General features: G+C 41.5%; 2 protein-coding genes across 6 annotated transcripts in view; one reads left to right on the top strand and one right to left on the bottom strand.

The window, feature by feature from the left end:
* Positions 1-975: 975 nt before the first annotated feature.
* RPL15 (ribosomal protein L15) lies at positions 976-3951 on the bottom strand. 2 transcript variants are annotated; one of them, XM_043595517.1, is made up of 4 exons: positions 3843-3951; positions 2980-3168; positions 2367-2503; positions 976-1582 (listed from the first exon to the last, which is right to left on the bottom strand). In XM_043595517.1, exons 2-4 carry the CDS (start codon positions 3149-3151, stop codon positions 1277-1279), a joined length of 615 nt encoding a protein of 204 aa, XP_043451452.1. In that variant the 5' UTR covers positions 3152-3168; positions 3843-3951; the 3' UTR covers positions 976-1276. The 2 variants fall into 2 exon arrangements, with proteins under 2 accessions (XP_043451452.1, XP_043451453.1); XM_043595518.1 differs by having other exon boundaries at positions 3329-3851.
* Positions 3952-4031: 80 nt separating this feature from the next.
* Positions 4032-22263, top strand: part of NKIRAS1 (NFKB inhibitor interacting Ras like 1) — a 47370-nt gene continuing 29138 nt past the window's right edge. For 2 of the 4 annotated variants that reach the window (XM_043595527.1, XM_043595523.1), the window contains exons 1-2: positions 4117-4230; positions 11279-11389. In XM_043595527.1, coding sequence (XP_043451462.1) covers positions 11296-11389 — 94 coding nt within the window. In that variant the 5' untranslated portion in view covers positions 4117-4230; positions 11279-11295. Of the gene's footprint in view, positions 4231-11050; positions 11151-11278; positions 11390-22263 lie in introns of all 4 variants that reach the window. The other 2 variants (XM_043595524.1, XM_043595525.1) reach the window with 2 other exon arrangements.

Raw genomic sequence — 22263 nt, 5'->3', positions numbered from 1 at the left:
GCTCACCCTGGGAAACAAACTTCATCTACTGGAAGACAAGAATGTGGTGGTATGCTTAACATCAAGCTGAGCATAAATGATGGCTTGGCGAGTTTATGGAATGACAAGGATTTTGAGGGGTTAGAGCAAAGATGAGAAGGGACCGTGGAAAACACATTAAGGATGAGATTGTAAACTATAAACTTGTACTGACACCAACTACAGGACTTTTCTCAGTAGCCTGTGGGAGTGGGTAAGATGGGTTAACCCAAGAGAACATACTTTGCTCATGGGTTCAAAATGGTCATGAACACCAATTAACACCATTTAAATGATAAAGCATTTAAAACTGATCTAAGCCAACTTTTTTACCCTCACACTTAAAAGGTTATGATGGCCACCAGTTTCCCAATCCCAGCATTAGATGGGTTACTAGCTTACAAATCTCAAGGTAAAGTGTTCTCATTTACCCAATGTTCAATTTCCACCAGTTTTAACGTAAATCAGTGTAAATACCATTACTGACTGCTTTGTAGGAAAGTCGGTATTCTAACAGATCCCATGGAATCATGGAATAGAACCAGGAGCCTCCACCTTTTATGTGATACTCACTCAATGGTACTGTGTAGACCAAGGCAATTTTGCTTTGGTTAAGCAGGATTTATTTTCATTTCTAAGAAAATCCTCTTGCAACAGGTTTATTCAATTCACCTAAAAATGGTGGCATTTTTAACTATTCTTTCAGAAGCAGCAGTTACATGAATCGGATATTGGACTCAACCTAAAAATGTGGTTCCTAGTTAACATTTTTCTGCATATCATCATGATAAAAGATTAGGATATTCTTCACGTTTCCAAGCAAAATCCAATTTAAAAAGCTTGTTCTTACCACCCCCTAAGAACAAACATTTGAGAGTAAACCAGCAGAGCATAACATCACCCCAATGAAGCTGTAGGTTTCATTACATGCACCAACAAATCTACATGGCTAGCTTCTGCATTCCACTTTTACAGAATTTATTTTACACCTATTATACCAAACAGCATTTAAACACTGACATATAAACTCCCTAATAAGATAAAGCAAAAGACACAAGTGTTTATCTTATTAGAAACAAGATACACCATCACTTATAGTCTTAAACATTATTGCACTTTAACTTTCATAATTTGACAATGCATTCATGGAACAATCTGCAGACAACTAATTTTAACAGACAAATTAAAGAACACTTTTAAGCAGACATGACTGTCCTAAATTGTTTATTAGGTAAGAATTTTACAAACATTACTTGTATTAACGGTAACGGTGGAGCTGGAGAGTATTGCGTCTTCTCCAAGCCGCACGGCGAGAACCACCAATAGTGTGGTGGAACTTGTGACCCTTTCCGAGGCCACGGCTCTTGCGGCCTGCAGATGTCAGCCCTCGCATCTCCCTGTGCTTGTGGACTGGTTTGGTGATCCACTGGGTGTCAGGATTTCTTCTGATAGCTTTATGGAATGGATCGATAAGGATAACCTCAAAGAATTTGTATGTGGAATCTTCGCCAACCCAGTAAGAATTCAGGACTCTCAGAGCCCCACAGTGGCGTCCAGCTCGCTCCTAGAATAGGAAAAAAAGACCCCAAGGTCAGCCTTCCATTTCCCATAGTAGGAAATGAGGAAGAAGTCTCTTTAATTTACACACTAGACAAAGACATAGGCCGTTCACTTAAGCACTCAAGTATTTTACTAAGCATCTCCCCAGAGGCTAGGACCCAAAATATAAGGAAGACTTACTAAAATAACCCATGTAAACATTCTTAAGATTGATTTGAAACCATTGTCTATTATCCCCCTCTCTGATATATGGCCAACAAAATTGAGGAACCTTATCTTTTCCTAACACAACTGAGGGATCAGCAAACCTTTCATGTGAAAGGTAACATTTAGCCTATTATTTTAGGCTTTGCAGGCCACAATGGTCTCTTGAGTGTAAGTCGTTTTTGCCTTTTCTTTTAAAAACAAAAACATTTTTAGCTTACAGAGGGCAACGAGGCCCTTGTGTGGTCAACCTCTGGGACAGAGTACAGCTTCATTTACTAACCGAGAAAGACAACTTATGACCGGAACATAGAAAATTAGCCATATCAATAAATGCACAGCTTATACGCATCTGGGAAATGTGCTCTTTAAGACAAAAGTTTACCGCCCTTCAAAAGCTCAGGTTCCAAGGTTCACGCTAATCATAAAACACTTTCCGTTATACACAAAGACAGGTTAGTAACGAAGACTCTTGGGACAGCAACACTTTACCAAGACTGAAGTAAACACAACGGGGCTCAAGTTATCAGAGTCCTCCACCATCTCCAGGTGATCGATACAACTGCTACTAAAAGATCACTTACCTCTGCAACAGACTGGAGGCTTCGGGCAAACTTCAGCTGGTTGACACCGTGATGGACAGGCTTGCCATAGGTAGCACCCTTAGGAACTGGGCGTTTGCGGCCACCACGTCGCACACGAATCCGATATATGACATAACCTGTACAAACAAATTTACAGTGGCCTTGTAAAAGACGTAAGAATGGAAGACTCCATGACTTGCCACTAAATGCTGCAACATCAAATATATTTCAGATCATAAGCCGCATATGTATCTGATGAAAGTAAAACAAATACCCATCTAAGACTTATTCTAAAAATGAACACATTCCTGGGTTTTTCAAAGTACTCTACGTTGATCACACAGGGAGATTAACTTCTCATTCCCACTTTATGCTGTTGTTTTGCTTCAGTCCAGACTCCTACAGATTTGTAATCTAAGACACTCTCGCTACTTTAGACGACTCTGTCCAGGGTTTACCCGTCAGCAACTTCCGGGCTTTTTGCCAAGCCGAAAGCAGTTACCAACAAAGCCTTAAGTGATGGAAGGCACTGGGGCATATACCTCTAATTACCGGTTTCTAGAATTTCCCCAAGAACAAACTTTATTTAAGCATCCACGCAGAGTCCGCTCACCTTGCTTGGCCTTGTAACCCAGTCTGCGCGCTTTATCGGGCCGGGTTGGGCGGGGGGCCCTGTGGAGCGCAGAAAGCTGGCGATACTGCCAGCAGCGCACCCTGAGAAGAAAGCGCATTACGTCGGACTGCTTCTTCCTCCATAGCTCCTGGATGTACTTGTAAGCGCCCATCTTGGCTTACCTTTGAACTAAAAAACATCATGCATTTAAAATATGGCAAGATTGCGTCCATCTTAGTTCCCCACCGGCCAGAAGGGAACCACGGAGGCTGAAAATGGCTATGCAAGAAATGCAAAGGCTAGCCAGCCCAACCCCCACTTCCGTGCCCAAGGAAAGCAGCGCTGTCACCCCTGCGACCCCAGTACGGAGCAGCGCAGAGAGGCAATCGGTACATTTTTGTTGGACACATGAATGGCATTAGACTTGGGCATTGATGGGGGCTGAGGGCTGCGGCAGGCGGCGTCCCCGAGGACTTGGCCTGCAAAGAAAGCTCGCAGACACGACAGGGAAAAAAGTGCTACAGCCGCTGCCTCCAAGGTTAACTCTTGAGGAAAAAGCCCTTACTCCACCCAACCCGCAGGCCTCGCTTTAAGACCCTCTAGGCCCGGCCTCCCATCCCTCAGCCCCATGCTTCCTTTCCCTTCACCCTCCAGGCCCCGCTCGAATTCGCGCCGCCATCACATCGCCCCAGCCCATTCCGGGGGCCGCCTCTCCACGCCCGCGCAGCCCCGCATCCTGATCGAACTCGCGCCACACAGAAGACAGGAGGAGCTCCGAGGACGCAGGGTCCCCGAGTCTGGATGGCCGAGTCGAAAGGAGATCAGCGGCGGATGAAACAGCGAATACCACCAACACAGCCTACCTGATGGCTGCCGCCAGACGGAAAGGAAAGAGCCTTTCTCCCACAGTGCTTTTTGGGCTCCTCCCCCACATCGGCGAGCCTCTTTCCGGTGAAAGGCTGTGGCCTTATGGGACATGTAGTTCCGGCAGCGAGCCTAGTGGGCGGAGTTCGGTCGGGATTGGGCGCAGCCTCCCCTATTGTCCCGCCCCCTGTTCCTCAGGGTTTGAGTTTGAGAGGCAGGGGCAGCTCAAAGGGCGAGAGTGGGTGGCTGGGCCTCTGCCGGCGAGCGTCCGTGACCGTGCTGCAGCCGGGAGGAGGCAAGTTGGGGGCGGGGCTCTGGTGGCCGAAGCCAGTGGTGGAGCCGCGCTGTCGGAGCGCCGCTGCTTTTGGAGTCTGCGGAGGTGTACAGGTCTGTGCCTTGAGGTCAGAGGGACCGCCTCACGCACCGTAGGCTTTCCACTTGAGATCCGGGGCGAATTCCCCGGTGCGGCGCTGTCCGTGCCCCTTTTCCCTCTAGCCTGAGCCCCGAGGCTGTGTGACAGACCCTCGCGACGCTGCCCGAGGCTCTGTGGCAGACCCCCCCACGACGCTGCCCCAGCCACCAAATAAGACGTTCGGGGTGTCAGGGCTTCGCGGGTGGGGGCGCGCGCCTCGCCTTCGGGCTTCAGCCTCCGCAGGCCCCGGTTCGGAGGGATTTTGCCCTAAAGACGGTGGGAGGGTGGGGAACTGGGGGGCTAGGGAGGGGAGCACGGGCGGCCGGGCGCCTTTCCATGACCGTGCCTTTCCTCTGTACCGACTTTCTCCCAGATTTGCTACGTCAGAATCATAGTTTTTATAGGAAGGCAAAATGTTTATTTTTGCCTAAAATATCATGACCTGCTTGGCAGGTGCGAGCGTTTCGGGAGGAAATGCCGAGAAAATGCGTTTTGCTGCGTTCTTTGTTGAAAAATTGTTTACCAGTTTTTTGCGTCTCCAGAATATTTTCATTTTTGATGCAGTCACGTAGTTTACCTTTTAATACCTGTTTGGGTTATTTCCCCCCCTTATTACCTTTTTGTTTGTTTGTTTATTAATCGTAGCTTTACCATTCCAAGAATCCTCACATGGATCATTGACTCAGTCAGCAAATATTGATGAAATGGTTAATACGTGCCAGGTAGTGTCCCAGCTTCTGGGGATGCAGCAGTAGTCAACGTGAAAATTCTAGCTTTCTTGGAAATGGGCAATAAACGTAAATCAGATATGTATTATATTTGGTGATAAGTACTAAAGAAACATTTAAGGGAGGGAAGGGATAGTGAGTGTGGGCGTCAAAATTTTTGGAAGGAATATTCAGGATGAGTCTTCCTGAGAAATAACATTTGGGAAAAAAGATCTGAAGGATGTAAGAGATGTAGGGACTGATTTTAGTCAAATGGGAAAGTGCTGGAGGCTAGAGTATGCCTGGATTCATACAAAAACAGCAATCTGCCGCAAGGAAAACTAGCCTATGATATGAGGTGAAGGTTCTTAGGAGGACTTTGGGTTTTCACACTGTCTGAATTCAAAAACTATTGGAAGATTTTGAGTTTATTCATCTCTACACCCAACATGGGGCTGGAACTCAGGAGCTGAAGATGAAGAGTCACATGTTCTTTTGACTGAGCCAGCCAGGCACCCAAAAAGTATTGGAAGATTTCAAGCAGACGGGTGACTTCTTGTGATTTACATTTTTTAAAGGATTCTTTGGATTGCAGCTCTGAGGCCAAAAGAGGGGAAAAAGTTGAAGCAGAGAGACTAGGAGGTTGTATTAGTTTCCTTGTGCTGATTACAGAAAATATACTGGCTAAGACAACACAAATTTGTTCTCTTACACAGGTCAGATATCTCCGTAGGCTAAAATCAGATTGCTGCATTCCTTTTATGTATTTTTTTTTTAAAGTTCGTTTATTTATTTTGAGAGGGCGTGCATGAATGGGGGAGGGTCAGAGAGTGAGGACAAAAGAGAATCCCAGGCAGGCTCTACACTGTTGGCACAGAGCCAATGCAGGGGCTCAGTCGGCCGGGGCCCTGTCTCACAACCCCATGAGATTATGACCTGAGCTGAGATCAAGAGTCAGGGTTTAAGGGACTGAGCCACCCAGGTGCCCTGCTGTGTTCCTTTTAGAGAAACTAGGGGAGAATCCATTTGCCTAAGCTTTCCAGGTTTTAGAGGCCACCTGCATTCTTTGGCTCCTGACCCCTTCATTTTCAAAGCCAGCAGGATAGAATCTTCATATCTTTTTTTTTTTTAATTTTTTAAAACGTTTTATTTATTTTTGAGACAGGGAGAGACAGAGCATGAACAGGGGAGGGTCGGAGAGAGGGAGACATGGAATCTGAAACAGGCTCCAGGCTCTGAGCTGTCAGCACAGAGCCCGACTTGGGGCTGGAACTCACGGACCGGAAGATCATGACCTGAGCCGAAGTCGGCCGCTTAACCGACTGAGCCACCCAGGTGCTCCTAGAATCTTCATATCTTTGTTTCTGTCTGACAAACTTCTCTCCCTGTTAAAAGACACATGTGATTATACTGGGTCCACCTAGATAATCCAGGATAATCTCCGGTTTGAGGTTCTTAATTTAATCACAGCCACAAAGTACCTTCTACTGTGTAAAATAAAATACTCGCAGGTGTTGAGGATTATGACCTAGGCATCATTGAGAGACCAGGTAAGGGAAGATAGTGCCTCTGACCACTGATGAGTGGTGGAGGTGGTAAGTAGTCCAGCGCTGGATGTGTTTCAAAGGTAGAGGATTTACTGATGGAGCAGATGTGGGGTGTGAGAAAAATGAGTCAAGAATGACTGATTATAAGGGCCTGGGTGGCTCATTAGTTAAGCATCTGACCTTGGCTCAGGTCGTGATCTCACGGTTGCTGGGTTTGAGCCCAGCTTTAGGCTCTCTGCTGAGAGTGAGGAGCCGGCTTGGGATTCTCTTTTTCTCTCTCTTTCCCCCCATCTCTCTGCCCCTTAATGACATGTACTTTCTCTCTCTCTCTCTCTCTCTCTCTCTCTCTCTCTCTCTCTCTCAAAATAAATAAATAAACTTAAAAAAAAAGAATGGCTGATTATAAAAAATTTTAATTAAAAAAGGGCTCAGTCTGTAGAGCATGTGACCCTTGATCTCCTGGTCATGAATTTGAGCACTGTGTTAGACTACAAAGTTGGTTGAATCATTTGGAAAGAAATTCTGGCAATGCGAGTAATCGCTAATTTCTTAATTAGCTTTTGCAGTTTTGTTTCTTAATTTGTTGCCTAGCAGTTTTGCAAGATTTGGACTGGTATTTTCCAATTGATTTTGAGATTCCTGAGGGCAGGTATCATTTCTGGTTTTGCCCCCCTAGTTTGTCCCTCATGCCTGGCATTTTGGTAAGACTTCAGTAAATATTTACTGAATGAATAAAAGAATGGAAGGCTGGAATCTGCTTATTATATTTTATTTGCAATATTGTTTACAAAACTTTAATGTATGTTTATGTGAAATGCTTTCATATGTGGGTAAGTAAAAGTGTTGTACACAGTACATGATGTTTGCATAGATAAATAAATACACAGTGTAGATGCTTTCCCTACATGAAGCTTCATAATATGATCTATAACATCTATGATCTTGTTCCAGTATTAATATTATTTTGGTAGCATGAAAAAACTTGTGTTTTACTTATAAAAGTAGAATGATTTCCCTAGAAAAACGCAAGTACTGACAGTTTGGGGCGGTGGTTTCTGACAGCTCTTTAAAGGGAATATTGACCAAGCTCAGTGTTTTACACAGGAATGGATCAGGTCATGTTTTTATTCTCTAGCAACATTATTGATTAGCCTGGAGAGCAAAGCAATATGTAGTTAAGACTGCATTGAATTTTCCCTGTTAAGCATGTTCTCTCCAGTCGTTTGTATCAGATGAAGATGAATAGGTCACAGACTGAATTTTATTGTCCAGCAGTTACTTAGGGTGTGGACTGTACCAAGTAGTTCTAACTAGTGCTTTTGTACTAATCTCAGTATTAATAATCTCAGATGCAGTTTCTGGGTAAGCAATTTCTGCTGTCATAGCTTCAGAGTGTTGAAAGGAACCTTAATGGTCATCCATCTACTCTGGAGCCTTTCAAACACTTGAAAGCTATATTTACAAAGGAGGCTTGGCCACCCCCAGGATCTATTCATGTGATTTACTGCCCATTCAGGGTACTACAGATGACCTCCTTTTTGTGTTGGAAGGAAATGGTGCATATTTATTATGTTTGGGAATTGTGATACATTATAATACTTAAAGAACTAAGCTGCTAGTAGTTTTTAATTTGTAAATCTGAGTATATAAAAGTGTGAGAACCACTTCCATACATGTAATGTAAGTCTCCACCATCATGATCATATATAGAAAATCGTTTTTGTGTGAATGTTTAATGTTATTTGTTCAAAGCCTTACATTAAATACTAATGTTATTTTGTTTTATAAGTTCATACTTGATGGTAGCAGGTCACTTGAAGAACTTAGAATGTTTCAGCTATGCTTTAATGACATCTATTCTTTCATCTTTGTTTTGTTTCTCATGGTACGATATATTTAACATGGTTTACTCTGTTTTATCTTGTTTCCTTCCTTGTAAAGTATCTTAAAATCCATACCTAGTGTTTGAGTAACCTCTATTCAGTTATTTGTACTGTTTGCCCTTGATGGAGATTCTCTGATATACCTAAACAACTTCCCCAGTTTATTTACACACACACACACACACACACACACACACACACACACAGAAATTCAAACTAATGGGTATTTTTAACACACTTCATCCATTAATCCTAATATCAGTGAATGATCGAAGTACAATTGTAGTATGCCACTTTTAAAGCAGATATATTGGGGCACCTGGGTGGCTCAGTCACTTAAGTGTCTGAATTTGGCTCAGGTCATGATCTCCTGGTTCTTGAGTTTGAGCACCTCGTGGGGCTCTGTGCTGACAGCTCAGAGTCTGGAGTCTCCTTCAGATTCTGTGTCTCCCTCTCTCTTTCTGCCCCTCCCTCGCTAATGCTCTTTTTCTCTCTCAAAAATAAACATTAAAAAAAATTAAAGCAGATATATTAAAACCACTTCCAAAGACTGATATATTTAATTTCTGAATTTCTCAGAATTCTGTTGGTTTCAGCATTTTCCCAGTTTGATACAGTCCCCAGAACTTGGATTAGCCTCCATTTTACGGAGTGTGTGTGTTGTGGGGGGGATGGGTGGGGAAGTCTGTTGCTATTAATAATTTTTTTTTCCTTTTAACTGCCTGGTTCACTTAACTACAGTATGTACCTGCCCTTTTAAACAACTTGTATTTGTTTGAAGATTGATATAATGTGTGGTAAAGGGACATTTTCATATTGAACAGGAAGAGGAGAGAAGGTAAGTATTGGTATTTAGAAATTCTGCTGGGCTGAGACATTTTTAGAGGAAGAGAAATAATAATAGAAAAATTAGAATTTAGATTCCAACAGCAACCTTTTCTGACAACAGAATTGTTGTAGAGATACTGCCATCATTTTTCTTATCCTCTGTCAGATTTATTTTTTAAACTTTTGGTGACATGTGGTCAAGTGGCAACTCCCTTTAAATTTTCACTATTATCACTAAAAACCTTTTTTAAAAAACGTTAAAGATTCAGTGGCATCATAACTTAGAGGAGACCACAATATACAGAAAGTGTAGAATCCTATGATAAATGAGATGATATTAGATTAATCATAAATTTAGAGGTATGTGTAAAAAATGTTTTACAATAGGCCATAGTTGCTGACATAGGAGATACCTACCGTAGATGATCTATATTACACAAAGCTCTCCAATTACAAATAAAGGCTGAGAATTTTTCTATTGCAGTTTTGTTGAAAATATATTTATAAAAAAGAGGGGCGTCTGGCTGACTACCTTGGTAGAGCACGCAGTTCTTGGTCGTGGGCTGTTAAATTCAAGCCCCACGTCAGACTCTGCACTGACAGCACGGAGCCTGCTTGGGATTCTCTGTGTCCTTCTCTCTTTGTCCCTCCCCCTCTCATCTCCCAATAAATAAACATTAAAAAAAAAAAAGTCCCTTAAGAGACATAGTTCTTGTGGAAACAAGTGATAAATATTCTTGGGAAGATTTGGAAGGATCCCAAGCATGCCACCTAGGAAATAACGGTTGCATTACATAAGTGATGATTATTTCTCTGCCAGTAAAATGTAATGGACTGCTCTGGAAATGAGTGCTGTGTTATTACAGTGCTACAATAATCGTAGCATTAAAATTGTTCCTGTCAGCAGATTAGTGTCGTGGCTGATTTGGGTCATAAAGTATTATAGACTTGAGAAAATAGAGAAGAGTTATAGGAAGTTCATTTGTTGCTTAATATTTGTTGCTTAATATTGTGTCGGTAAAACACAACAACAACAACAACAACACACACACACACGATAGTGATGCACAACACACATGCACACGCAGAAAGGTACCTGGCAACCCTTTGAATGCTCACCTGTACTTTCTTGGCGTAGTTGTTTCTGCCTTGAAGGAGTCGTGGCATCCCTTTTAGTCTGAGTTACTGCATGTTCTGTACTTCTTAAGAAGAGAATTGGGGGAAATAAGGTGGTGGAGATGGCAGAAGGCAGTGTGGAAATTTTAATTCCTTTCTCAAGTTACTCTGTTGTATTCAGTGAACTTTTTTTTTTCCCTTTCTGCCCTGGCTTCTGATGCCTTGACTTCTGGGAAATCAAAGCTTTGAAGAGAATGAAGAAAATATTACCTGGTCTTGCCGTTCCTTGGATATGTTAAGAAGCTAGGAGAAAGGAGTTTTCACTTTCTTTCTGGTTTAAAGTGCCTGAGCAATTTTTCTAGCATTAAGAAGTGTGACTCAAAAAGTAGTATGACCAAGTGGCTACCAAAATCCAGTTTCTCACTCTCTTTATAAAAATTGGTGAACTTAATAGCATTAATGTTTCTCTAAAAAATTAGGATCATTCTCTATCCAAATTTTTGTCTTCCTGTCTCCTTAAAGTTTTGCTTAAATGTTGATTTTTCCAGGTAAATCTTGATGAGCAGGAAGTATCTTTCAAGAACTGGTTTCATCTAGGATTTGACTCAGATTCCTGTAGATATAATCAATGTTGAAGTATTCTTTGTATAAAATGTGGGTTTTTAAAAAAATGAACATGTATTTATATCTATATGTATTCTTGTGCTTATCTAGATTAACTCTGCAAAAATATTTAAGAAACTGGTAACTGATTGTTCTAAAGGAGCAAATGGCAGACTAGGAGTGGGGTTTGGAAGCATATGCTTTACTGTATATATATATATATATATATATATTTTTATTTTTGAAATTCCCCCCTCTGTATGTATGACTTATTTAAACATAGAAAGAAAAAGGATTTGAACAGTATACAGTTTCACAGATCGTCTCTTCTCTTCACAGTGACATCCTGAGAGAAGATGGGAAAGGGCTGCAAGGTTGTGGTTTGTGGCTTGTTGTCTGTGGGGAAAACAGCAATTTTGGAGCAGCTCCTTTATGGGAATCATACAATTGGTAAGACTTTTTTTGTCTGGTTTCTCTGTAGGTTCTTGGAACTGCTCGGTGTCTTTTGTTGGTCATGCTAACCTAAAGGTGCATGATGGTACACGAAAGTGAGGTGTAATCCAGATAAAAAAATAAAAAAAAAAATGGGAGAAATAGCTGTTTGCTCTAATATGACCTAATTTTGTGAATTGGGTTATGTCATTCATTTATGCATTCATTGAGTTAAATGATTACTAAATACGGCTGTGATGAGGCTTTGTGAGGGTACAGAGGTGAAAAGGACAGTATCCCTGGCTTTTTTTATTTCATTTTTTATTTTAATTAAAAAAACTTTTTTTTAATTTAGACAGCAAGCACATGCAAACGGGGGGAGGGGGGGCAGAGAGAGAGAGAAAGGAGGAGAATCTTAAGCAGGCTCCACACTCAGAGCCTGATGTGGGGCTCAATTCCACAACCCTGGGATCATGACCTGAGTTGAAATTGAGAGTTGGACACTCAACCAACTGAGCCCCCCCAGGTGCCCCAGAGCACATTTCTATCGTACTTTTATTAACCATTTTGATGAGCTCTACTTCTCTTCTACCTTCCCAAAATAATATTTAACAATTTTGGTTTTGTTATGATGCTGGTGCCAGCAGTTCTGAAACCCTTTGGTTTCAGAATCTCTCCTGCCACAAATGCTGCACTATTGAGTCTTAATATTTTACCTCCTGATTCTAATTTATGCCTGTGCCAAAATAAATTATGTCTGGTGGAGAAAATCCCTTGACCCTCTTAAAACCCCAAACAGGGGGCGTCTGGGTGACTCGGTTGAGCGTCCGACTTCGGCTCAGGTCATGATCTTACAGTTCGTGAGTTCCAGCCCCGTGTCAGGCTCTGTGCTGACAGCTCAGAGCCTGGAGCCTGTTTCAGATTCGTGTCTCCCTCTCTCTCTGCCCCTCCCCTGTTCACACCCTGTCTCTGTCTCAAGAATAAATAAACATTTAAAAAAAAAAAAACCCAAACAGGATTTGTTTAGGTTTTATTGTTCAGTATTTTTACTGTGTTAGAAATAAAACTGAGAAAGTTTAAAATTTCTTAGATAATACATTTATTACATGCTAAGATAACATTTTTATGAAAAATTATATTTCAAAAAATTTGGTGTGAGGATGAGCATTGATTTACATTTTTTTTAACGTTTATTTATTTTTGACACAGAGAGAGACAGAGCATGAATGGGGGGAGGGTCAGAGAGAGAGGGAGACACAGAATCAGAAGCAGGCTCCAGGTTCCGAGCTGTCAGCACAGAGCCTGACACAGGGCTCGAACTCACGGACCACGAGATCACGACCTGAGCGGAAGTCGGACGCTTAACCGACTGAGCCACCCAGTCGCCCCTGATTTACATTTTTTGAAAATCTAATGTCCAGCTTACTAGAAGGCAGCTGGATTATGTCTACTAGCTTTTGTATTTAATCAGTTGTGGTGTGTTTTTTTTAGTTGAAATATATGAAGAAAACCTGGCCTCATACAGATAAATCATTGGAAGAGGTAGTATGTTAATAGCCTTTCCAGATTGTCATGGATATTCTTTTTTGGTATTTCACTAAAACTCAACATGTTGTGGTTACTCAAAGGTTATTGCGATATGGAATCCGAAACCACGTCAGTGAACTATCCCCACTCTTACATTAAAATCTCATTGATTGGGCGCCTGGGTGGCGCAGTCGGTTAAGCGTCCGACTTCAGCCAGGTCACGATCTCGCGGCCCGTGAGTTCGAGCCCCGCGTCAGGCTCTGGGCTGATGGCTCAGAGCCTGGAGCCTGTTTCTGATTCTGTGTCTCCCTCTCTCTCTGCCCCTCCCCTGCTCATGCTCTGTCTCTCTCTGTCCCAAAAATAAATAAAAAACGTTGAAAAAAAAAATTAAAAAAAAAAAATCTCATTGATCTATCTTGGACTATGAATGGAATTAAAAAAAAATTTTTTTTAATGTTTTTATTATTTTTGAGACAGCGAGCATGAGTGGGGGAGGGGCAGAGAGAGAGGGAGACACACAATCAGAAGCAGGCTCCAGCAGCACAGGGCCTGCCGTGGGGGCTCACAGACTGTGAGATCATGACCTGAGCTGAAGTCGGACAGTTAACCGACTGAGCCACCCAGGCACCCCAACGAATGGGATTTTTACCCAACAGTGGTTTTTTAACATCGTAAATGGGCCATTTGAAAAATGCTGGCTGACTGAGATAAGCGGATCTTCCAGGTAACATTTATTAATATCATCACCAGTCTTATCAGTACTGGGAAGCTACTGAGTTCATGGGGATAGATACAGTTCTTATTTTCACTTTCTTGAAAGCTCACATTTCATCATTGACAATAAATAATGTCAGTTATTTTCCTTGAAAACCATAGGCTCCCTTAATTCATTTTTTTAATTATTAAAAAAACTTTATTTTGGGGGGCAGGGGTAGAGAGAGAGAGAGAGAGAGAGAGAGGGAGAGAGAGAGAGAATCCCAAGCAGGCTCCTTCCTGTCAGTGCAGAGCCTGACTTGGGGCTTGAACCCGAGCTGAAATCAAGAGTCAGTCACTCAACCTGAGCCACCCAGGTGCCCCTTCCTTTATTTTTGAGAAAATGTCTATTAAGTACCCCCAAATAACATAGTTTTCCTGTCATTCCTTCTTCTTCTTTCTTCTTCTTTTCTCTTATTCTTCTTGTTCTTCTTGTTCTTGTTCTTCTTCTTCTTCTTCTTTTTTTTATTTAAGAGAGAGAGCACACGAGCAGGGGAGAGGGGCAGAGAGAGAGAGCACAAGAATCTTAAGCAGGCTCCATGCACAGAGCCTGATGCAGGGCTCAGTCTCAGGACCCTGGGATCATGACCTTAGCCAAAATCAAGAGTCAGTTGCTTAACTAACTGAGCCACCCTGGTGCCCCTGTCATTTCGTCTTTAAAAAAAAAAAAAAAAAGGTGGCTACTTCAGTTTGCAGCTCAAACCCAAGAGTTTTCCTCCAGACAATTACCACAATTCATTATGCAGAAATACTTTATGCACACTCCCATGAATCCCATGGAATATTAAAAAATGTAAGTATGTATAGTCAAGGATTGAGATTTAATAAAGTCAGTAATTTTAATGCTTCATGAAGGGCATTCGTAAGTGAAATTGGCTTTTTTTCCCCAAAGTGCAAATGTGGTGAAAAATACAACTAATCCAGTTGGTGCTCTTCCTTGATTTGTATTAAGGTGCCAGCAGTTTTATCTACCGTTGCTTTTGCATCATCAGTGCAAATGTCAACACAGTGGAAAAGAAAAATGTCTTAGATCATTATGAAAATAGTTTTGCCCACATGGATTCCCTGAAAGGAGACATCAAGTGATCTTTAGACCATAGTTCAAGAGCTGCTGGCACATGTAAATATTCTTAGCTGAGCAATGTTCTGTACTATGATTGTTTCTTTTCTTTGTTTTTGTTATTCTGGAGGCTAATATTTGCTTTGTTATTTCTTTAGTTTTGTTTATACTTTTTGCTAATTCTTCTACATGTATACATATTTCTCAGTTTTTACAAAGTCAGCTATACCAGATATTCTCTTTTTTTCCCCTTGGCCATATCCTTCCAGGAGCTAGTGATCCTCTTATCCAGGCCTATTACACAGCTATCACTGTGGAGCTTTTCTTTACCTTTCTTTCTTCCTGGGTTTGAGTTCCTGTTTCTTAGGTATCTTGTCATCTTCTTTGGGGTTATGCCGTTTTGGTGAGGCATATCTTTCAGGACTTTTTATGGGTTTTAGAGGTTGTACAAAGGAACGGAGCATCAGGTCATGACAGCCCTTAAACTGCCCTCTATGCCTGGTACATGGTAGTAATCCTGGGGCTTCTGAATAATGATATTTACTGTTGTCCGTGTGATTTCCTGTACCTCTGTGTTAGGGTCTGTTTTCTAGATCTGATGTCTTCCTCTTTATGATTATGCGCTAATGTTGATGGAAAGCTTCTTCAAATAGTTACCTGAGGAAACATACATGATACATTTTTTTAGTCTTCATATGTTTGAAAATGCCTTTTACTCTCAAAATTATAATTTTGATGGATGTAGAATTCCAAACTGAGAATAATTTCCATTCAGAATTTTGCAAGCATTGCTCCATTATCATCTTTCTTCTTTTATTATAAAATTCATCATATGCATAGAACAATTCATAAAACATATGTATGGCTTAATAATTATAAAACAAATCTTTGTAATCTCCATGCAGGTCAAAAAGTAGAATATTGAGGCACTTCAGTAGCTGCCCATGTTTCTCTCTCCAGTCACAACTCAGCCCTTCCCTTGACTTTTGGTTAATCATTCCCTTATTTTCTTTATAGTTTTTCCATCTATATATGTATCACTAAATGATACAGTTTATTTTTGCCAGTTGTTTACTTTGTCAGTGGAATCATACTGTATACAATTCTTCAGTTTTTGTCTTCTTTTGCTCAACGTTATATTTGTAAGATACATCTGTACTGTTGTAGGTAGCTGTAGTTTAAACTTCATAAATTACGGTATTTTATTATATGAGTATCCCTAAATTTATCTCTTCTATTTTAGTGAACATTTTGATTAATTCTAGTTTGGGGCTATTATAAACAGTCTGGTACACTTATCCCAGCTATTATATAGACAGTTCCTGGCTTATATATGTAGGAGTGAAATTGCTGGTTCATAGAGGATGTGTGTTTTCAATTTTACCAGATTCTCTTCTTGCTTCCAGTGTTGCTTTTGAGAAGCTGGGAGCCATTGTGATTCTTGACGCTTTGGATGTGGAAGCTTTTGTGGCCCTTTTTTTGTGTTGTGAAATTCACAGTGGTGTATCAAATTACCTTTCACTAATGGTACTGGGCACTCAGTGGGTACTTGCAACATGGAAATGAATGTTCTTAAGTTCTGAATTATTTTTGGAGGCTTTCCCTCCTCTATGTATTTGTTCCTTTTCTGGAACTCTCTTTTGGATGCTGGATTTTCCGGACTAGTTCTCTAACTTTTAAGTTTCTCTTCTGTCTTCCATCTCTCAATATTTTGTTTCACTTTTTGAATATTCCTCATCTTTATATTGCAGCCCTTCTGTTGAATTTGCACTTCTTAGAATCCTGTTCTTATTTCATGGATGCCCTGTCTTATCCGTTTTAGTAAATACTGGGCAGTGTTTTTGTTTTCTTTGCATAGTCTTTTCCCTCTAAGGTGTTCTGCTTGCTTGCTTCCTTGCTTGCTTGCTTGCTTGCTTTCTTTCTTTCTTTCTTTCTTTCTTTCTTTCTTTCTTTATGTTTACTTTTGAGAAAGAGAAAGAAAACACTCAAAAGTTGGGGAGTGGCAGAGAGAGAGGGAAACACAGAATCTGAAGCAGGCTCTAGGTTCCCAGCTGTCAGCACAGAGCCCAACACAGGGCTTGAACCCACAAACCGAGATCATGACCTAATTAAGCCACAGTCAGACACCCAACTGCCTGAGCCACCCAGGCACCCCTAGGGCGCTCTTTTCTGATTTTTGGTCTTTTTTTCCTGGAGTGTCTGGTAATTCTTGGTTATCTGCTCTTAATTAAGAATGGAGAACTAAAAAGCTAAATGAAAGCTCTAAGTGTGTGGATAGGGTTTATGACTTGGAGCTTCACTATAAGGTGATCTGGGTGGCGCATTTGCTCGGGGAACCCTGGATATTAGTATATTTAGGTATTTTCCTTTTTTACTGGCCATATTCTTGTACCTAAAGAGTAAAGACCTGGCTGCCAATATTTTGGGAGTAAAGGGAGCATGTTACTCAACTGCCCCGTTTTCACTATGGAACTAATACCCTCTATCCTACAGTCCAGGCATACTGTTTCACTTTCTCCAGAGATTGCTCCCTTAGTCTTCTGCTGGTGTGGGGGGAGGGGTAGTTGCTCAGTAGCATAGAGTGGGAGAGGAGATCGAGTGGATGGAAGAGCTATGGCTTCAGTTGATTTATAAAGTAAAAAATATTAAAAGGCTTAAATTTGAAGGTGGAGGGTGGGGGAGGAGGACCAGCCTGACTTTTGGTGGATAAAACATCCACCATGACAAAAGTCTGGGTAAGTTTGCCGTTAAATTTTTTTCTAATCAAAGCCCAATAAGTTTGTGTCTTAATAGAATAACTTTAATTTCCCTAAGGTAGCTTAATTTATCACAGGATTGTACATATACTCTAAGCTATGAATAATTTTTCCTTATTAAACTTTAAACACATTCCTTTATATAAAGAATTATAGTGGGATGCCTGGGTGGCTTAGGTAAGCGTCCGACTTTGGCTCAGGTCATGCTCTCAGTTTGTGAGTTCCAGCCCCGCATCAGGCTCTGCACGGGTGGTGTGGAACCTGCTTAGGATTCTGTGTCTCCCTCTCTCTCTCTCTTTGCCCCTTTCCCCTTGAGCTTTCTCTCTCTCCCAAAATAAATAAATAAACTAAGAAAAAAATAGTGATAGCGATAAAAGTATTTGGTTTCTCCTGTTCCAATCCGTTTATCATTATTTGATATTCCTTTCAATCTAATACTTGATGGATTTTTTATTTAATACTTACAGATATTTTATGTAAGGAACCTTTAACAAATCATTCAACAGTATTTAGGTTGTTTAGGAAAACTATAGCAAGAGTTTTCAAAAACCTATACAAGCATACCTCATTTTATGATGGCATGTTCTGCTGATACTGTGTTGTTTACAAATTTAAGGTTTGTAGTGACCCTGAGCAAGTCCATCGGTGCCATTTTTTCCAACAGCATTTTCTCTCTTTGTGTCTGTGTGTCACATTTTGGTAATTCTCACAATAGTTCAAACTTTTTCATTATTATTATTTTTGCTATCTTGATGTACGATCAGTGGTGTTTGATGTTACTATTATAATTGTTTTGGTGCATCATGAACGGTGCCCATATAAGACAGTGAACTAAATAGATAAATGTTGTGTGTGGTCTGACTGTTCCACCAAATGGGCTGTTACCCCATCTCTCGCCCTCTCCTCAGACTTCCCTATTCTCTGAGACACAACACCATTGAAATTAGGCCACTTAGTAACCCTACAGTGGTCTCCAAGTGTTCATATGAAAGGAAGAGTTGCACATCTGTCACTTTAAATTAAAAGCTAGAAATGATGAAGCTGAGTGAGGAAGGCATGCGGTAGGTAAGATAGGCTGAAAGTTAGACCTCTTGCACTAGTTAGTCAGATTATGAATGCAAGGGAAAGTTCTTGAAGAAAATTAAAAGTGCTGCTCCAGGGGCGCCTTGATGCCTCAGTTGGTTAAGCGTCCCAAGTCTTGATCCCGGTTCAGGTAATAATCTCAAAGGTTCTTGGGACTGAGCTCTGTGTTGGGCTTTGCACTGAGAGGGTGGAGCCTGCTTGGGATTTTCTCTCCTCCTCCTCCTCCTCCTCCTCTTCTTCTTCTTCCTCCCTCTCTCTCTCTCTCTCTCTCTCTCTCTCCCTGTCTCTCTCTCTGCCCCTCCTCTGCACTCTCTTTCTTCTCAAAATAAGTAAACTTTTAAAAAAAGTGCTGGGGTGCTTGGGTGGCTCAGTTGGTTGAGTGTCCAACTTCAGCTCAGGTCATGATCTCACAGCTTGTGAGTTCTATCCCCGCATCAGGCTCTGTGCTGACAGCTCAGAATCTGGAGGCTGCTTCAGATTCTGACTCCCCCTTTTCACCTCCCCCTCTCGTGTTCATACTCTGTCTCTCTCAAAAGTAAACGTGAAAAAAAAAACAAAAACCTGGCTGCTTCAGTGAACACACTGATTGCCTTAGTGCTGATATGGGGAAAGTTTTAGTGGTCTGGATAGAAGATCAAAGTAGCTGTACAGCATTCCCTTAAGCCAAAGCCTAATACAGAGCAAAGCCCTAACTCTTCAATTCTGTGAAGACAGAGAAAAGGTGAGGGGGTTGCAGAAGAAAAGTTTGAAGCTAGCAGAGGTTGTTGGTTCAAGAAGTTAAAGAAGCCATCTTTATAACATAAAAGTGTAAAGTGAAGTATCAAGTGTGGTTGTAGAAGCTGTAGCAAATTATCCAGAAGATCTTGCTAAGGTAACTAATGAAGGTGGCTCCACTAAACAATAGATTTTCAGGGGCACCTAGGTGGCTCAGTCAGTTGAGCGTCTGACTTCGGCTCAGGTCATGATCTCACGGTTTGTGAGTCTGAGCCCCGTGTAGGGCTCTGTGCTGACAGCCCAGAGCCTGGAGCCTGCTTCGGATTCTGTGTCTCCCTCTCTGTCTGCCCCTCCCCCACTCATGCTCTGTCTCTCTCTCTCTGTCAAAAATAAATAAACATGAAAAAAAATAAAAAAAAAACAATATATTTTCAGTGTAGATGAAACAGCCCTATGTTGGGAGAAGATGCCGTCTAGGAGTTTCATAGCTAGAGAGAAGAAGTCAATGCCTGACTTCAAAGTTTCAAAGGACAGGTTGACTCTCATTAGGGACTAATGTGGCTGGGGCCTTTATGTTGAAGCCAATGTTCATTGACCATTCTGAAAATCCTAGGGCCCTTAAGAATTAGGCTAAATCTACTCTGCTTGTAATCTATAAATGGAAAAACAAAGCCTAGATGAGAGCATATCTGTTTACAACATGGTTTACTGAATATTTTAAGTTCACTGTTGAGACCTACTGCTCAGAAAATAAAGACTCCTTTTAAAATATTATTCATTGACTATTCATTGACTAGTCACCCAAGAGATCTGATGGAAATGTACAACAAGATTAATGCTTTTATACCTGCTAATACAACATTCATCCTGTAGCCCATGGATCAAGGAGTCATTTTGACTTTTAAGTCTTACTATTTAAGGGGCGCCTGGGTGGCGCAGTCGGTTAAACGTCCGACTTCAGCCAGGTCATGATCTCGCAGTCCGTGAGTTCGAGCCCCACGTCAGGCTCTGGGCTGATGGCTCAGAGCCTGGAGCCTGTTTCCGATTCTGTGTCTCCCTCTCTCTCTGCCCCTCCCCCATTCATGCTCTGTCTCTCTCTGTCCCAAAAATAAATAAACGTTGAAAAAAAAAAATTAAAAAAAAAAAAAGAAATATATCTATTTCGTAAGGTTATAATTCCTCTGATGGATCTGGGCAGAGTATAGGTTGAAACTTTCTGGAAAGGATTTACCATTCTAAATGCCATTAAGAACATTTATGATTCATGGGAAGAGGTCAAAATACCAACTTTAACAGGAGTTTGGAAGAAGTTGATTCCAACCCTCAAGAATGCCTTTGAGGGGTTTAAGACTTCAGTAGGAGAAGTAACTCTGGATGTGATAGAGCAAGAGAACTAGAATTAGAAGTGGAACCTGAAGATGGGGCTGAATTGTTGCAATCTCATGGTAAAACTTTGCTGATGAGAATTTGCTTCTTCTGAATGAGCAAAGAAAGTGGTTTCTTGAGATAGAATCTACTTCTGTGAATGTGCTGTGAAGATTGTTGAAATAACAACAAAGGATTTAAGAGTATCACATAAACTGAGCTGATACAAGCAGCAGCAAGGGGGCACCTGGCTGGCTCATTTGGAAGAGTGTGTGACTTTTGATCTGAGCATTGTGGGTTTAGCCCCACATTGGGTGTAGAGATTACTAAACAAACAAAAACAGGGGCGCCTGGGTAGCTCAGTCGGTTGTGTGTCCCACTTCGGCTCAGGTCATGATCTCACAGCTCGTGAGTTCGAGTCCTGTGTCAGGCTCCATGCGGACAGCTTGGAGCCTGCTTTGGATTCTGTATCTCCCTCTCTCTCTGTCCCTCCCCCGCTCATGTACTATCTGTCTGTCTGTCTGTCTGTCTCTCCCCTTCAAAAATAAATGTTAAAATTTTAAAAACAAAACACAGCTTAAAAACAAGGTTTGAGGGGAATGATTCCAATTCGTGTGTGTCTGTCTTTCTCTCTTTTTTTTTTAAGATTTTATTTTTATGTAATCTCTATACCCAACATGGGGCTCGAACCTACAATCCTGCAATCAAGAGTCGCATGCTCTACCAACTGGGCCAGCCAGGTGCCCCAGACTGACTCCAATTTTTGTAAGAAGTTCTGCTGTGGGTAAAATGCTATCAAACAGCATTGCATGCTACAGAAAAACTCTTTGTGAAAGGAAGAGTCATTTGATGTGGTATACTTCATTGTTGTCTTATTTCAAGAAATTGTCACAGCCACCCCAGCCTTTAGCACACTGATCAGTCAGCAGCCATAAACATTGAGGCAAAACACTCCACCAGCAAAAAGATTACAGCCCCCTGAGCTGTAATGGTGATCGTTAGCATTTTTTAGCAAGAAAGTATTTTTTAAAGTGCAAATTTTTTTAAGACATAATGCTATTGCACGCTTAATTGACCATTGTACAGTTCTCTGAAAGGGAGAGAACTGTATATGCACAATGATCTCCAAAGGCCAAAGGAGACAGAAGACTGAAGAAAAAGGCCAACAAGTTCAGCTTGACAAGAAATTGTTTACTAAAGGGACTAACAGACAGAAATGTGTCTTGGGTAGCTACAAGTAGGTCTCTGCAACCCCACCTCCCGTAAGACCTGCTTTTATAGCCCTAGCGGCTGAGGAGTACAGGCTGGGAGACCACCTGGGAAGAAATGTTTGAGAATCATAGTAGTATCTCCAGAGTAGATCAAGGACGTTAGCCCCAAGGATATGGTTAAACAGAAAAAGTGTGCGTGGGGGGTGGGGAGGACTGTGCTTAAGAAGGCTTCAGATCACAGAGCAGTCATCATGGCAGATTTGTCCAAGATGGTGTTAATTTGGTTCACACCTTGCGCCTCTCCAGTCTGGCTCTTATAATCTCCCATGCCCACCTCTTTTGCAGTATTCCCTGAGCCATCAGAGAGGGGCTCTTGGCAGTAGGTTTCTTTACCAGACTGTGTTCAAGTTGAAGACCTAAACC

This window comes from Prionailurus bengalensis, chromosome C2 (assembly GCF_016509475.1).
Source record: "Prionailurus bengalensis isolate Pbe53 chromosome C2, Fcat_Pben_1.1_paternal_pri, whole genome shotgun sequence".
Classification (NCBI taxonomy): Eukaryota; Metazoa; Chordata; class Mammalia; order Carnivora; family Felidae; genus Prionailurus; species Prionailurus bengalensis.
This window is presented reverse-complemented; position numbering and strand designations above follow the sequence as displayed.